An 18,627-nucleotide genomic window follows, 5' to 3' on the forward strand; every position below is an offset into this window, starting at 1 on the left:
TTTTTTTGAGACAGGGTTTCTCTGTGTAGCTTTGCGCCTTTTCCTGGAACTCACTTGGTAGCCCAGGCTGGCCTCGAACTCATAGAGATCCACCTGCCTCTGCCTCCCGAGTGCTGGGATTAAAGGCATATGACTAAATTTTAACATAAAACCTGAAACTGAAACTACTAGAAGAAAATAGAGAAAGCTTACATTGGCCTGGACAATAATTGTTTTTAGATTTGATTCTTAAAGATAAAAGTCCTGAAGAGATATTTCTCTAAAGAAGACACATAGTGGCTTACAGACATATGAAGTAGATTATACTTCTTAGCAATTAGAGATCTATAAATCAATGAGATATCACTTCACACCTAACAGAATTGATATTCTCACAAAGACAAAAGTATGAAGTATTAATGATAATTTTAAGAATGGAATCCCTGACTATTTCTGGTGAAGATGTAAATTAAAACCACCATTATAGAAAATGGTATGAAGGATCTTCAAAAATAAAATAAAATCAGAATATACACTTCTTGTCTGTATTCCTAGTTTCAATGTAGCACATAAAACATGCCAAGTTATCACCTCAAATGAAATATACACATCAATGGAAAGGTTGATAAGAATGTATATAATGGAAGACCTTTCAGCATTAAAACAGGAAGAAATTCTAGGGGTTGTAAGAATATAGATAGAAATGGAAAACAGGCTAAAGAAAGTAAGCTATAAACAGAAAGACAAAATCTACATGTTCTCACTTACATGTGCAACCTAAAATAATGGAACTCAAAGGGTATGTAGTTCAGTGGTACATGTGTGTAGTACTCAGCTTTCAAAAAATATAATTAGCCAGGCGGTGGTGGCACACGCCTTTAATCCCAGCACTCGGGAGGCAGAGCCAGGTGGATCTCTGTGAGTTCGAGGCCAGCCTGGGCTACCAAGTGAGTCCCAGGAAAGGCGCAAAGCTACACAGAGAAACCCTGTCTCGAAAAACGAAAAAAAAATATATATATATAATTAAAAAAATACTCTGTGTGTGTGTGTAGTTATGTGCATATGAGTGTTGATGGCCACAGAGGACAAAGGCATGGGATCTCCTGGAGCTGGAGTTACAGGCAGCTGTGAAGAATCTGATAGGAGTGCTGGGAATTGAACTCATGAACTCATATCCTCTAGAAGAGCAGCAGCTAGTGGTCTTACTGCTAAGTCATCCCTCCAGTATCCAGTACTCAAATTCTTTTTTTTTTTTTTTTGAGACAGGATTTTTTCTGTGTAGCTTTGGAGCCTGTCCTGGAACTCACTCTGTAGACCAGGCTGGCCTTAAACTCACAGAGATCTGCCTGCTTCTCTCTCCCGAATGCTGGGATTAAAGGCATGCACCACTACCGCCCAGCAATTTCTTAAACTGCACATAATCAAACAAATGAATGTGGATCATCAAAAAAAAAATTGGCAAAAGCAAAAGGTTTCTAAATATATGATCACCAAAAGTTAATTCAAAATAAAAACCATAATGAACTCAAACTACTTCTTTGAATTCAAAAGACTTCACTATAGACAAATACCTAGATTATTTTAACTCAACAGTTTTCACAGGAAAAAGATACAAAAAAAATACTTCCTAAGCAAGAAAAGGGTTAAGAATATAGTGAAACGATGAAGGGCTTTGTCCCCGAATTATAGTACATAATTAGGTAATTAGGAGTATTAAAACAGACAACACATTGGGCCCAGATGAATTAGTGAAGATGTAGGTATTCAATAAGATGCCCAAAGGGAAAAAATAAAGCCCCTGGTAAGGGTTTATAGTCATGAAACAGGACAAAGAAGCACAGAATGACTTGAAGGAAAAATAACTGATGTTATATCCATATTTCAAAAATAGAAAATCAAAATAAGCACTCATTCAAACCTGAAAATGAGCTGGTGAAAACTCCCTACTATACCATTAACCACCAAAATAATATAATACCTTCCTAAGGTTTACATTTTATGAAGAACAGTTGAACATGGGATGAAAGAACATACATTAGAAGACACGAATTTGAGGGAGGGTGGAGAAGAGTGTATAGGAAGAAGGCTTTGAAGGGAGGAAAGGGAAGGGAGAATTGATGAGGTCTACTTACAAAACAAACAAAAAAGGTGATGTGCAAAAGTCTCGAGGTCTGAAAGTAAGATGCTGTTTAAAACAATGTTTGCTGAAGAATCTTCAGAGTTTAGAAGCCAAAATGCTCTTCAGGAGAATGTAGAAAGAGACTGGTAAAGACAACGGAGGGACAGCTGCTGGCAAGGCCTTCAGTGACAATATGGAAAACAGTACAGGAAGAAAGGAAGAAAAGAAGTCCCTGCATTAAGACAAATATTTGGACAACACTGGAGCCTCTGGTCACACTGAAACAGAAAAACATCTAATAAGCTAGGTGACCCTGCTGAGGAGAATCCAGGCACAGTACTGAAGGAGTCATCTCATGGCTCTCCTTATCTAGGTTAGAATGAACAAAGATAAAGCAAAAGGAAGAACTGGGAAGCATATTTGTGGAGAAGCTGTTGACTTTAAAAAGCTTCTCATTCTCAGCCTCTCTAATCAGCAAACCATGTTAACATTATAGCACTGTTTCTTGGCAAAATAAAATCTAGGACGCAGACAGAAAATAAAGATTAAAAAGAAACCAGAAGCATGACTGTGAAACCCTTTTGTAAGAGCTTAAATAAAGCTACAGAAATTCTTCAATTGGGGGGGGGGGGCACTCCTGAAAAGAGTTAAGAAGTGTGCCTCACAGTGCTTTATCAGGTAGCCTACAGGTCCAAACTGTGCCTAACAGCCTCTCACAGCAATTACTTGGTCTAAAATGTCAATACTTCCGAGTTGAATAACACTGAACTAAAAATACAGATTTTAATTGTCACCACTTTCTAAATAAGCTGCAATATGCAGATTCATTTATGTTCTGTCCAATTTGTTTTGTATGTGCTTTGTGCACTGAAAGTATTCAATAAATGTTTCTTAAACTGAAGAAGTGCTCAAGGGATTTGACTATCCACACATATGCCCACTACGAAAGACTACGAAGATATCTAAGAATTTTGAGCTTAAAAAAAAAAAAACTGAGAGCACAAATATAAATTTGTTCATAATTTGAAATGTTAATTCACAATAAAATGTGTGGCATATAAAAGAAGAAGCAGTCTTTATTAGAATTTTCAACTTTCACAACAGGTGTGGGTCACAGTAATTTACCAAAAAGAAATTGCTAAAAGAAAAATCATTTACAAGTAAACAGCTCCACATAAAGAAAATTTAAGCCTATAAAATGAGTCTTGGGTGGGAAGATGGAACAGAAGAAAAGATTGAGTAGAGTTCTGTTGTCTTCAATTTGTTTTGAAAATTAAAAATGCATGCCTCAAACAGGAAGTGAGTTCTCATTTTTTAAAGTCAAAGAAGTGAAAGTAAGGTTGTTATGATGGCATTATCACAGGGAGAAAAATCACCGACAGACTAACAAGAAATGTGAGGGCTCGAATGGGCAGTGGAGAAGGCAAGTGAAGGTGTGGAATGGCAAGGTGAACGCCGGGCATGTCAAGTGAGCTGGGAGGTGAGGAGGTGGCACGGTCACTGTTGGAAAATAAAGGTTTTCAGGTCCACTTCTTTCTGGTTCTACTGAGCTGTGAGTCACAGATTGAACCTTCTACCCTGTTGTCATCTATCCTCCAAATGCCTTTCCAATAAAACCATAAAAGTGAAAAATTAGTAGGGGGAGGACATGTGGGAAGACATACGTACACTCTGTATGTAATACTGTGTCAAAATTGGAAATACAGACTTTATTTCGGTTTAAACCGAAAAAAGCATTTTCAAGAGAAATTCAAATCATGATTCCTGATGATGCCCCAAAGTAGCTTCAAGTCGAGATCTGCTTGGATGTTTTAGAAAACCTGTTATATTGACAGACTACCAAGTAGGCTTCATCCCAGAGATGCAGGAATGGTTTAACATATGTTAATTAATAAATGGAATCCACCAAAAAACAAACTGAAAGGAAAAAAAACATGGTCATCTCATTAGATGTAGAAAAGACCTTTCACAAAATCTAATATCCTTTCATGGTAATAGTTACAGAGAGATTAGGAATTGAGGGACAGACCTAAACATGGTAAAGGCAGTTTACAGCAAGCCCATAGCCAACAGCAATTTAAATGGAGTGAAACACAAGCAATTCTAAAGTTGGGAACAAGATAAAGTTGTTCTCTCTCTCCATACTTATTCAATAAGGATTGAAATCCTCTTTTAATGATTTATTTATTCTTATTTTATGTGCATTGGTGTTTTGCCTGTATATATAGTCTGTGTGAGGGGGTCAGATCCCTGGAACGGGAGTTACAGACAGCTGTGAATTGCCATGTGGGTGCTGGGAATTGAACTGGGGTTTCCTCTGCAACAAGTGCTCTTCACTGCTGAGCCATCTCTCCAGCCCTAGTACTTAAAATCCTAACTAGAGCAAGACAACTAAAGGTAACTGGAAAGGAAAAAGTAGAAGTATCTTTATTAGTGGATGATATGATAATATACATAAGTGAACCTAAAAATTCCACTGAGAAACTCAGACAGCTGATGACTACTTTTAGTAAAGTATCTGGATACCAAATTAACTCATAAAAATTAGTAGCTCTCCTATATACAAATGACAAATGGGCTGAGAAAGAAATCAGAGAAACAATACCTTTCACAAAAAAATCAAATAATGTAAAATACCTTAGGATAACTCTGACCAAGTGAAAGGTTTCTATGAGAAAAACTTTAAAACACTGAAGAAAGAAAATGAAGAAGATATCAGGAAATGGAAAGATTCCCACGCTCATGGTAGGATTAATACAGTAAAAATCATCACTCTACCAAAAGCAATTTACAAATCTAATGTGATCTCCATAAAAATTCCAACACAATTCTTCACAGATCTTGAAAGGGCAATTTTCAGCTTCATATAGAAACACAAAAATCCCAGGACAGTGAAAAACAATCCTGAATTATGAAAGAACAGCTGAAGGTATCACATTCCTTATTTCAAATTGTGCGACAGAGCTAATAAAAACAGCATGTACTGGCAGAAAAACAGACATAATAATCAATGGAATCAAATTTAAGACCCAGATGTAAGTATATACAACCATGGACATCTGATATTTTCTTATAAAGAAGCCAGACAGAAATACACACTGGGATAAAGACAGCATCTTCAATATATGGTATTGGTCAAACTGCATGTCTGCATATATAAGATCCAAATAGAACCATATTCATCACCCTGCACAAAACTCAACTCCAAATGGCTCAAAGACCTCAACATAAAACTAGATATGCTGAACGGGATAAAAGAGAAAGTAGGGAATAGGTTTGAATTCATTAGCACAGGAAAACTTTCTGGACAAAACACCTGTAGCACAGGAACATTGAAATCAACAATTAGCAAATGGAACCTCTGGAAACTGAAAAGCTTCTGCATGACAAAGTACAAGGTCTTTCAAATACAGCTATAGCCCACAGAATGGGAAAAGATCTTTACCAACTACACATCTGATAGAGGGCTAACATCTAAAATGTATAAAGAACTCAAAAAAAAGATATCAAGAAAATAAATAACCCAATTTAAAAAGTGGGGTACAGACAGACCTAAAAGAGAATTCTTCAAAGAGGAAACTCAAATGGCTGAGAAACACTTAAAGAAATGTTCAACATCCTTAACTAAACATCTTTAGCTAAAATGTTCAACATCCTTAGGGAAACACAAATCAACACTACTTTGAGATTTAATCTTACACATATCAGAATGGTTAAAATTAATTAAAGTGACAGTTCATGTTGGCAAGGATGTAGAGTAAGGGGAATACTCACCCATTGGTGCTGAGTGTGCAAACTTGTACAGCCACTATGGAAATCAGTGTGGTAGTTCCTCAGGAAGATGGGAATCAATCTACCTTAAAATCCAGTTATACCACTCTTGGGCATATACCCAAAGGACGCTTCATCCTACCATAGAGACACTTGCTCAACTGTGTTCATTGCTGCTCTATTCGTAAGAGCCAGAAATTGGAAACAACCTAGCTGTTTTTCAGCAGAATAATGGATTGCAAAAATGAAGTATATTTACACAATGAAGTCTTACTTATCCATAAAAAAATAAATTATGAAATTGGAAGGCAAACGGATAGAACTAGGAAAAAAAAATCATCCTGAGTGAGGTATCCTAGACCCCAAAAGACAAATGTTGTACGTATTTGCTTTTATGTAGCTATTAGCTATTGAGTCAATAATAACCAAGTTACAAGCCTTATAACCCCAAAGGTTAGGCACAGAGTATAAGGAACTAGGGTGGATAGAGAGCCCTCCTTAAGGAAAGGGAAATAAAACAGATAGTTATGGATGCATGGGAGTTCTGGAATGGGAGAATCAAGTGCGGAAGGGGAGAGAAGGCAGGGACAGGGAGAGACAGCTGAAATGAAGATCCATTTGAGGGGTACTATGGAAATCTAATACAATAGAAGCTTCCATATATATGTATATATGTATATACACACACACACACACACACACACACACACACACACACACATATATATATATATATATATATATATATATGTAAATTTGATTTAAATAAAATTGCCAAATAATGAGGAGACAGAGTCCCAAATAAACATCTTGTCACCAAATGAAGCTTCCAGTACTGGGACTGGGTTGTTGGCCAAAGGGGTCCCAAAGGAATCGCATAAATAACCTAGGCTGTTGCCAAGACAGGAGACTACTGTCAACAAATTGACAGCAAGGCCACATTGGTGAAGACAACACCTATACAATTCATTAAACATGGAGAAGTCTAGCTGGTGCCTACTACAGCCTTCACAACTACATTCTAGTGTCTTTGGTACAGGAAGGTATTCTGTATGCTGAGAAAAGAGAAGTGTAAACACCAAGCTAGTTAAACTCTTTGACTGACAATGGTGATCTGCCTGCAAGATGTGCTAGTGTAATGGTGGCACAAAGCTTGTGGGAGTAACCAACCAATATCTGATTTAAGAGAAGGCCCACTCCATGAGAATGATTCCATACCTCAAACTGCCCTGAGACTAGCCTAGGGACTGTTGTAGAATATTATTTCAATACCATTATTGTATTATTTCAATACAACAAAAAAATGTGTTACTTTTGTTTATATAGCATTTGTTTAACTCTGTGAACCTGTGTTACTTTACCTGCCTGAAACACCTGATGGTCTAATAAAGACCTGAACAGGCAATAGCAAAGCAGGAGAGAGAGATAGCTTGGGCTGGCAGGCAAAGAGAATATATAGGAGAAATCTGGGAGGAGGAGGAGGAAGAAAAGAGATGAAGAAAGGAAGAAAGAAGTAGCCAGAGAAAGAGGAGGACACCAGAAGCCAGCCACCCAGCTACACAGCAAGCCATGGAGTAAGAGTGAGATTTACAGAATTAAGAGAACAGGAAAAGCCTAGAGAAAAAAGGTTAATTTAAAGTTAAGAAAAGTCAGCAAGAACCAAGCCAAACTAAGACCAGGCATTCATAATTAGGAATAAGCCTCCATGTGTGATTTACTTGGGAGCTGGGTGGCAGGCCCCTCTGAAGAGTAAAAGAGTAAAAACAAACAAGGGACCTAGGACAAAACCAGATACTACTCTTCAAAAGAAGACAGAACAGTAAAAGGACTCCTAATGACATTCTGCTGTACTCAGATCAGTGCCTTGCTCTGCCATCATTGAAGAAGCTTCCCTCTACAGCAGATGGAACAAATACAGAGACCCACAGCCAGACATTAAGCAGAGAATGAGACACCTTGTAACACTCAGCCCTAAATGGGATGTCTCTATCAAATCCCTTCCCTCAGGAATCAGGGAGCCCTTCTGAAGAGGAGTTAGAAATTCAGTAAGAACTACAGCGGAAGGCAGACACCAAGAAAAAAAATCAACAACATCAAAGCTCATATGGACTCAAGGAGACTGAGGCAGCATGCTCAGGGCCTGCACTAGGTCCTTTGCATAGATATCATGGCTTCCAGTTCACTGTTTTTATGTGATTTATGAGTGTGGGAACAAGTGAGTTTCTGTTTCTGTGCCTTTTCCTAGGTTCTATTCCTTCTGTTAATTTTGTTCAATTCCAATGTGTTAGTTTTTATTTTATTTATTTTATTATTGTCTCTTATAAGCCTGGTTGTTTTCTAATGAGAGACAGGAAGGGGTGGATCTGGGTAGGAGGAACCGCTAGGAGCAGAGGGAGGGGAAACTGTAATCAGGAAATATTATCTGAGGAAAAGAACATCTATTTTCAATAAGAGGAACAAAAACAACAGCAGTATGGAAAAATACATATTTCTAAGTTATGTATGCAACAATAATAATTATTTTGTTTCTACCTTAAATGTGAAATGAGAAGGACTGTGGGCCATTGGACAGAGGAACTGTTTTCTATTTCTGAAAATCTGCTTTCTCCCCCTTTAATATTGAAAACACACACACACAGGTTGCCGACAACTCGTGGAGAGCGGCTTGTGTTGTAGTTTTCACTTTCTCGGCTGTGAACAAGTGCATATGTGAGGGCTGGTCGTGAATGCACAAGCGTGTACTTTGTCTGCGTTAAATCCAATCACAACACAAAGCACATCTCTTCATTCATGTGTGCCTGCAGTCCACCTCAAGGAGACTGAAAATATAAATACAAGCTGCTATTTTGGTGTGATCACATGAATACGGCAGCTTGTATTTTTTTCCCCTGTAACATTTTAACACTGGGCAGATTGTCTGCATTAACACACACCAAAATCAATTCTGCTTTGAAATTGCTTGTAAAATCCCCTTTTCCCCAGAGGAATTTGTTTTTAATTTAAATAAAAAATAGATTCTAAGGAAACTGTGTAAAATATTCCAACAATTAGGACATTCTGGGAGTACTTCTGCAGAAAAGGGAGTGAAGGCGAAGGCAGACTTCACATTTAAAAGAATAATAATTAAATAAATTAGTTATGTAAAATCATTTGGATAGCACTGATATATCAGGATTTTTCAACAATTGTCTACTTGCTATGAGCATATCACAATGCAACAGAGAATTAATTACACTTGACCAAAACCTATGTAAGTCTTATTTATTATAAAAATTGGAGATTTCTCAAGGGAAGAGAAAACAATGCAAATATCAGCATATGCCACTTACATATCCAGTATGGATAAAACCTAAAGCAGATTCATATACTATACTGAACAATAAAATAACAATTATCTATATAGTACTGATCAACAGAACCTTCAGCAAAGTTAGAAACAGTCTACATAGGTCTGTCCAATAGCTGTTAAGACTCATATGCAATTAATGTAAATGAGACTTAATTTTAAAATTTTATTCAAAATTACCTTAGTCACTGATACATGATTTCTAACCAAGTGACTAGTACATATTTACAGTCTAAAAGGGAATTTTGCAATCATTAATTAGTCCTCAAAATGGTAAATGATATTTTTTTAAGCGAGGATACAAAATTTTATTTGGCCTATATGTAAATTATAAAAAAGAACAAGCTCTAAAATAAAAATATTGCATCTTTCAAAAAAAGTGAAAATGACTAACTGCATCATGTAGACTCACATAGGAAATAGAACTATATGAAATGTTAGTAATTACTGAGAATAAAAAAGATCAAAAGTTAAAAATAATGACCAGCAAATCTTACAGGCAAACAGGCAAATTTTAAATATGGCTGAAGTTAAAAGAAAAACACTAACTCAAAGAACTTTAATCATCTACTTTAGGAGACAGACTATATCTAACGAAAAGATGAGACTATTTGGCAAAGCTCATAGTATGTTAATCTGCAAATGGTATTATAGATGTTGTATATTTTTAGAATAGACCTTGATAGACCAAATAACATACTTCTTTTGCATCTAGTATGAAAATCCTATTGCATCCTGAACTCAGTTATTTTAAATAATGTTAAAATTTAAAATTGCTAACATTGGAGCTTTTGATAAAAATGTGGCAATTTTTTTTTTTCAGAACAATTCAAACTCTAAATTAGAAATTCTAGAGACTGGACATTCTTTGATTTACATTGTATGAGGGCTTTGTTTCTGTAATAAAAATCGGGATAGTTACAACTTCATTAGCCTGAGATTAGGAACAATTAATGTGAAATGAATATAAACCTCTTGAAGTAAAACTAAGTAGTGGCTTAAAATGGATATTAAAATAATTCAAGAGGAAACCATTTAACACAGTGACTATCCAGATCAAATAAATCCAACAATCAAATTGTCTTATTTAAACTCAGGTATATTTTTTTAAATGTGTCTTGTAAGACTGAAAAGACGTTAAGAAGTAGAGTGAGAGCTAAGCAACACTGATTGTCATTGACTATCATCATGACTGGCCTTAAAAATTGGGTGTCAATTTAGCAATGTGTCTTGAGACCAAAAAAAAAAAAAAAAAAAAAAAAAAAAAAAACAAACAACCCAACCTAAGTCAAAAACCACCACCAACAAAACAAAGTGGCCTTTCTTAGCTTTCTCTGGGTCTAGCCACAAGATGGGAAGTAGACTAGACGAACAGCAGAGGGCTTGGACACACGGCTTCCCCTACGGCACCAACTGATCTTCTGATTTCTTTTTTCTGCTTTCCCCTTAGACTGCTTTCCCCTAAGACTTGAACTTCTTACTGGGTACATATCATAGTTATTCTGGTATCTACCGTGTCTGAGAACCTTGGAGATTAATAAAAATGTTGTGACTGCATATGAGATAGACTTAAATAAATGTAAGACCAAAGTTAAATATCATATAAAAGTTACAGGAAAATTCAACAAAATGCAAAATAGGCACTTAAAAAATCCAAAGGGAAAGCCCATGAAATGTGTCATGGACATGGCGAGTAGCAGGGACCTGACAACAAGCAGTGGGTAAGTAGAATGCTAGGCACAACCTGTTCATGGAATAATGACAGGAAATAACACTGTGAAAGGGAATTATATATGTGTTAGAGAAACTGGGCAAATCTATTTTTCTGTGGCCACAGACAGTCACAGGTTTTAGATTATAAAGCAGTAGGATTATAAATTTGCTTTGAGAATAGTGATTGGACTGAGCATAAGGAATGGACTGGAGTAGAAAAGATACCAAATACATCCAATGAGAACAATTAAACAACAGCCTATAGACAGGAGGTTAAAAACTCTAAGCAGAGCAGTAATAATTAAACAGTACTAGTAAGAAAAACACATATAATAACCCAAGTCTGTGTGTCATCAGTCTATTTGCTCCCATCTTTAATACTGCATTGTCAGTTTAAGTCATTACCATCCTTTACCTCTGAAGACTCGGAATTATCTTCCAACAGCTGCCCATTACAAATAGAGACGAATCCAAACTTCTTAGTATGTTTTAAGCATGGTTTATGTAGGGATTCCTATATTTTTAGATTTTCTTCCTTAAATTACTTAGTTCTAGCCATACATAACTTCACTGGGTTCCTCTCAACACTCATTTTCAGGGGGAATTTTTGAACAAGTGTTCCCACTGCCTGAAGTACCTCCTCTGTGAGAGCTCTAAGAGTGGTCATGGAGGTTTGTTTTCCACATCTCAGTACAAATTTCTTCTTTTCAGAGATGCCTTCTCCAATCACTGTCCCTAAAGCCAATATAGCTCGAGCTATTTTCTCAGTACCTACTCACTGTTCTACGTTACTTCTCCAGAGCTGTTATCAACCTGATAACTCTCCCCGTTTTATAAGTGCTTATAGAATTCCTCCTTTCAGCACAGGAAAATAAATCCTGTGATCACATACCTCTCGTATCCACCAATGTCCTTCAACAGAGGACACAATATATGTTTTAAAAACCCTAAATTATTAAGTAACAACTTAAGAAAGTATAAACATCTCTGAGCTGCATTTTTTTTCTTCCATTGTATTGCTCATAATTTTTATAGATTCAATTGAAAATGATGGAGATCATTTCGATCACTAGGAGCTAGGGATGGTGGTTCATGCCTTTAATCGCAGCACTTGGGAGGTAAAGGCAAGAAGGTTATGAGTTTCAGCTCATCCTTGGCTTTGTAGGGAACTCAAGGACAACTAGGGCCTTGTTTCAAAACCAACCATCCACCACCACCACCAGATGCAAAGTGGTAATAATATTCAAGCTGTTAGACTTGGATGATTTTCCAATTTGGTGGCTTTAAAGTAAAACTAGTTACCCTACCTTCAATACTAAGTCTTCTGCAATTTTTTTTTTTCTTGTTCTTCAGTTTTTGTTTTGTTTTATTTGAGGTAGATTCTTGCAACATGAACCAGGCTGGCCTAGATTTCCCCGAGATCTCCTTGTCTCAGTCTCTGTAGTATTGGGATTAAAGGACTATGAAATTTTCAATAGAGAAGGCATGGCAACTTCCTCTAATATATATAGAGAGACTTCAAGGAAAGCTAGAGATGGATCAGCCTGACCCCCAGCTACACTCTGAGCTATAGGCTCTCCTAGACACCTACTTTGAATCTTGTACTTGCCTTCAAATACACTAGTAGAAAAAAAAAGGAAAAAAAAAAACAAAGAAAAATTAACTCTATATGTATTGATACACATATCTTATATTTTTGAGGGGGAAAAAACCCTAGAATACAAAACAAAAAACCAGAACAGTTAAAAAAAAACCAAAGAAACAAACAAAAAACAGTTTTCAAGATCTAACAGTTTCTTACATAGCCAGGGAGAAATAGTTGAGCTAAGTAAGCAAACTGATGAACCAAGTCTTACTTGGGTTGCTTATAACAATTTATACTCCTCTCTCATTTCATATTTTTTGACCACTCTGGACTACTATGGTATGTGGTTCTAGACCAGTGCCATGACTTCTCCACTTCCATTTAATATTTACAGAAAGATGAATAAAAATCCTTCCTCTGAGATGTAATAGTTTTGACACTTTTAAAACACAAACGCTGCCAGGACAGGCTCCAAAGCTACACAGAGAGACCCTGTCTTGAAAACAAACAAACAAACAAAAAACCCCAAACAACAACAAAACTCCAGACCAAATACTGCTACTATTTGGATAGTAACATGTAATTCTATGTTTTATTACCATGAAGTCTGTTTTTCAGACATTGATTACCAAAGTTCTTCTATGTTAACCCTAACCCTGTATTTTCAAAAGAATCAATATTTTCTATGGGCCTCATATGTGCTAACACAAAGGTGCTTTAGTTTCTATAAACTGGCACTACAGAGACCAATCACTGCCCTCTGAGAAGAACTTATTTTAAAAAATGGGTGACTCCTGAACTAACTGGGAGAGGCAAGATAATGAAAACGATTCCCACTTCACATATTAGCTGCAGTTTAGCTGATCTCTCAACTCCTGATTCTTTTGAATTATTGTCATTTTTAAAGCAGAAAATTCCATCTGTTGAATAGTGCAGGTAATATGGTAGTAGTTCAAGTCATCTGATTCTTCAGTGTTTTGGGACATACAAGAAAGATTTGAATGTCAGTAAGCTAGAGGCCTGACATTGTTATAGACAGAATTACAATGGAACACACTGGAAAAGCTGCAGAACATTACATATTTCTAATGCACTCTCCTGGAGTTTCATAGTAAGTGCAGTTACAATGATTAACTTTACTAACATTGTATAACAGTTGAAACACAAACCTATCTAAATCACTACTTTACTTTGCATGGAGGCTGAGCATCCCTAAATTCAAAATCCAAAATCCAAAATTTTGAGGGTATTGAATCGATATTCAAGAAGTTTTGAATTTTGAAACATTTAGATTTCGGAATTTTTGAATTAAGGATTACTAACTGGCAAAGTCTACATGGACAGTCAAAATGACACTCTGCTCCCAAGAAATTCTGGCAAGGGATAATCAACCTTAAGTAATTACGCCATAAAAACTTTGTGAGGTAACTACTATTATCTAAATTTACAGGAAAGGACACCAATATAGAGGATACTCAGAGTAATTTGACCATAGCTATAACATGCATTACCTAGAACTCACACTCCATCTCTGAGGCAAATCCCAAGTATTTCACAACAGATAGTGCAGAAAGATGAGGTCTGATTTGTAATAGTGATAGGACATTTACTATGCAAAAAGAAGTGGCTTTTTCATATGAACACTGAGTAGAGTAACAGAACAGGTTATTTACACACCTGAATAGCACCCAGAGAAAAGCAAGAAGGATAATCATAGTAGACAGGAAGAAAGCGGTACAGAGTAATCTGGTGGAAGGCAATTCAAATGTATACACAGAGATAAGCTGACCAAGTATTACCAATATAAATAATCATACAACACAACTCTTTCAGAATAATGTGAACTATCAGAAATTCATAAAGGTAACATTCTTTGGTTGATGTGTAGTTTATTTTGAATATTTTGAAAACTTTAAGACAAAAATCTGTAGAATCAAAATTTCTTTAAAAAAATAACTTTGCATTAAGCAAGTAGAATATTGCAGTCAATTAAGGTCCTCTATGGATCTCATATTGTCTTAAAATTACAGAGAAGTAACATCATTTTGAATTAGTGAACAAAACACAGCTCTACATACGTTCTTTTGACATCTTGCTCAATCATGGATCGCAGTTCTTTATCTTGAAAGAACTTGTTCCAAAGACTCTGGAAAAATGAGAATAACCTAATTAAAACAATCTCACATTACTTGACTTTTATGACTTCAATTTAATAATTTAAGTGATTGAATTTATCCTTCTCAAAGCTGTCATTTTCGATTTCTCAGATAGGAAACCTGACAGAAATATTTTTATTAAAATCTGGTCTAATTCAAAAGCTTACTTTTTTTTTCACTTCCTTCCTATATGCAGTTTTGAAATTTCATCATCTCTGTAAAATGAAGGGCACTTCCACTACTGTTGTCTAGTCTAAGAGGCATTTACATTTTCAAAATATAAACTTGGGGAAAGTCTAAGAATTACTTAGTGAGAGGGTAAGGTAGCACATACCTTTAATCCCTTCATTCTGGAGGCAGAGGCAAGCAGATCTGTTTGAGGCCAGCCCGAGCAAGGTTCAGTCTTGCCAAGACCATGCAGTGGGGCTCTTTCTTAAAAAAAACAAAAGAACAAAACCAAGCATCTAAAAATTATTTAATATCTTATGGTACTATAGCAAAGAAAAATACTAATATATCTATAAAATGGGAAAAAGTATTTTTCTCAATTAAATACACAGGTGTAGAGCAGCAACAAGTGGTAAGTTATACAGTCTCTGTTAAGTAAGAATTGTCCTACACTCCACTGCAATAAGAGCTCCTCCACAGTCACCACAGGTAGTTGCTTTCTTCTAGGGACAGTTCTGCCAAGTGTACACTTTTAAGGTGTTTCTTAGCTGCTTCCCTCTCCATTGGAACCCTGATACCACTATCCTCAGGGACACTCTTCTATTTTACATTTAGTTCTTATGAGACCCCTTGCACTTCCCCACATAAGCATGCATGTACACGCGTGCGCACACACCCATCCATTGACACATACACACATGTCTCAGGGATTGAACCAAGGTGGTCAGGCTTGGAGGCAAGTATCTGAAATTAATTTAATTTTGAACATGAAAAATTCTTAGAATGTGAACACAAGCCTATAATTAGCAGTTAATTATTCAGACTGAAAGTTAGCCAGGAACAAATACACAAAGCATATATTTCCCTATGTTCTAATGGATTAATGTTTTTAATTAAATTAGTCAAATTCTGGCAAATTTTCTACCAAGGAAAACCGAGTCCAAGAAAACAGGTAGCCAGTTTTTATGTTGAAACACAGCTCATATTAATGTCAACATGCTTAAAGTCAAAATCAAGTATAAAATTTATAATAACAATGAAATATATTTTGGAAGACAACAGCCAAGCTAAAATTAACATTCACTTTTCAAAAACGGAGCATTCCTACATTTAAAAAGCAAGAAATAATTTAGAGTACAGTGGATAACTCAAGAGAAATTGCTATGGTGTAGATTGTGAAAGCTTGCAAAGGCTTAGTGGCTTAGCGCTGTTGGGAGGTGGTAGCACCTTTAAGAGAGGGGCCCACAGGTGCTGAGTAGATACCTCAGCAGGTGAGACACAAGCATGAGAACCTGAGTTTGAGTCCTCAGCATCCATATACAAAGCTGAGCACAGCCTTATGTGGCTATAACTTATGTGGGTGGATCCTAGTCAGACAGTCTAGCCGAAAGCAAGCTTGAGCTTTAGTGAGAGACCTAGTCTCAAGGGAACAAGGCAAAGAATGATAGAGCAGGACACCACATCCACCTCTGACCTCTATGGGTGTGTATACACACACATACACAAAATCAGGATTTAGGTAGTTAGTATTTAGAATAATGAAAACACAGGGCATGAAATAAATTATTTACATAGGGATTTTCATATAAAGTACCCTTATCCTATACAGATGACATAAATCATTAAAGCATGTTTTTCAGAATGAAAAAGGTTGGAACAAGAATAAAGAAAGGGTTCGAGAGATGCCTCAATAGTTAAGAGCCCTGGCTATTAATGCAGAGAACTTTGTTTGGTTGCCAGGACCCATATCGTGGCTCATAACCACCCATAATTCCAGTTTCAGGGGATCTACCATGTTCCTCTGGCTTCCAAAGGCACTAAGCACACACATAGTACACAGACATTACACGCAGGCAAAACACACACACATATAAAAAATAATGAAATAATTTTAAAACAAACAAACATAATAAAAAGGAACTTTACTCCTTCATCTTGTGAAAGGGGATTGTTGATCATCAGATCCTGTTGGCCAACAACTTTCCTGGGATTAGTGATATGCTGGTAAAGAAAGAGATATATCAAAAGATCAGAGGCTAGTACTTTAAAGTAAGCATATGAAAATAACTGCATGAGTTACATTGACTTTTTACTTACTATTTCTTTAATACTGCTATACCATGCTCTTAGTTCTTTAATTCTATTTATCCATTGACTTTTATCTTGAGGAAGAACACAAAGAAAGAGCTGTTGGGGGGAGAAAAAGAAAATTTTGTAAAAAAAGAAACCTACTAGGTATGAAAACCAGGCTAAATAAGATCGTTTGAAAATTTAAAGAAAGACCCCATTCATGACATGTCCCATTCAATATAATCATTTCAATTGCCAATAATATGTTCATGGATATATAAAAAATATGGTTAGAATAGTCAAAAACTAAATAATCAATAGTTAAAAGCAAGAATTAAAAAGTTAAACCACAAAATAGATTTAAGCTTTCTTCAAAATATATTCTAAAAAACGGAGGAAAGCACATGGAAGTTCACATCTAATCTCCCTGGGAATGACAGGAAGTTACTGCAGACAACACCTGGTAAGCAGTCCCTAGGATTTCATCAAGTCTGTGGCCTGAGGCCTGAAGGCTGAGGGCACAGAAGTGAGGCTGCAAGTTTAACAGCAGAGAATGTAATTTAGAACTGGCAATCAGCTTATCAAAATACATTCTTCAAATGACAAATTTGATTTAACTTAGTTTAATACGCTAATAAAGTGAATCCAGACTTAGGTTTATTTTTAGTAAACGAAATATACTTAAAGTTAAACAACAGGGAATGAGGGTGGGGCACTAATTTTGAATACAAATTTTCTAACAGCAGGTCTCCTGTCTGCCTCTAAAGAAAGAAAAATGTATTTTCATTATTAAATCTAAATTATTAAATCTAGAACTATATAATACATCATGTATGTCTTATTGTTTTGATTTGCACAGACTTTGCAATCTCAAATTATGCAGACAGACTTAAAAATACTGATAGAGGTCATTTAAAAAAACAAGTCTACATCCAAATTCATTCATTTTAGAGAACAAAAAGGGCTAATTTTTCCAAAGCAATTAAAATGATGACTGCAGATCATCATTACCACTTTTGGTAACCAATGACCCTTCTCTCCGAAGGAGAATGACCCAATTTCCTTCTACTCTCCTGGTTGTCCTCCATTTTATGTTTCTAACAAAAGAATGTTAAGTCTTTTCCATGTGCTCTTTAGTAAGACAAAAGGAGAATGACAAGATGACAGAGGCTCAAACTTCAAGCTTGCCCTCCACTATCCTGCCCAACTTCAGAACCTCTGAAAAAGCCTCCTCCAGGTCATTTAATAGCACTGCTCTGAAACGTTCACCATTAAAGGAAATGAAAGAGTTACTTCAAAGGATTCATTTACTAGCTCCACTTGCCCAGGTGGTTCAACCTTATTAGTAAATGTCCTATGAAAGGTAAACATAAATGACAAAAAAAAAAAAAAAAAGAAAAGAAAAGTTACATATCCTAGAAACTTCAGTGATCCCTGTGTGGGTAATCTTCCAGGGCATCAGGTAATGTGCTCATACACTGCTACCACAAACTGTAAATAAATATTTCCTTCTTACCTTCCAGCAGATGCTGCGGAACCTGCTGCTTCTCAGCTGCCCATTAATCCCCTTCTGTCTTATTGTTGCCAAGTAATTGTTGTTTACAAATAGTTCTTCCCATTCTTTCCTGTAGGAAAAAAACCAGATCAGTGGTGTCCTTTTGTTAAAATCCTTCTACTACAAGAGGAGTGTGCTACAAGAAACTAATTTTAAATAGCTTAA

General features: G+C 36.1%; 1 protein-coding gene across 9 annotated transcripts in view; it reads right to left on the bottom strand.

The window, feature by feature from the left end:
* Positions 1–18,627, bottom strand: part of Tbc1d5 (TBC1 domain family member 5) — a 477,512-nt gene that overhangs the window by 195,470 nt on the left and 263,415 nt on the right. For all 9 annotated transcript variants that reach the window (XM_052745614.1, XM_052745612.1, XM_052745611.1 and 6 more), the window contains 4 exons: positions 18,424–18,532; positions 16,935–17,024; positions 16,764–16,838; positions 14,592–14,659 (listed from right to left, as the gene is read on the bottom strand). In XM_052745614.1, coding sequence (XP_052601574.1) covers positions 14,592–14,659; positions 16,764–16,838; positions 16,935–17,024; positions 18,424–18,532 — 342 coding nt within the window. The remainder of the gene's footprint in view (positions 1–14,591; positions 14,660–16,763; positions 16,839–16,934; positions 17,025–18,423; positions 18,533–18,627) is intronic.

The sequence above is a fragment of the Peromyscus californicus genome, unplaced genomic scaffold (genome assembly GCF_007827085.1).
Source record: "Peromyscus californicus insignis strain IS unplaced genomic scaffold, ASM782708v3 Scaffold_19__1_contigs__length_69161282, whole genome shotgun sequence".
Taxonomy (NCBI): domain Eukaryota; kingdom Metazoa; phylum Chordata; class Mammalia; order Rodentia; family Cricetidae; genus Peromyscus; species Peromyscus californicus.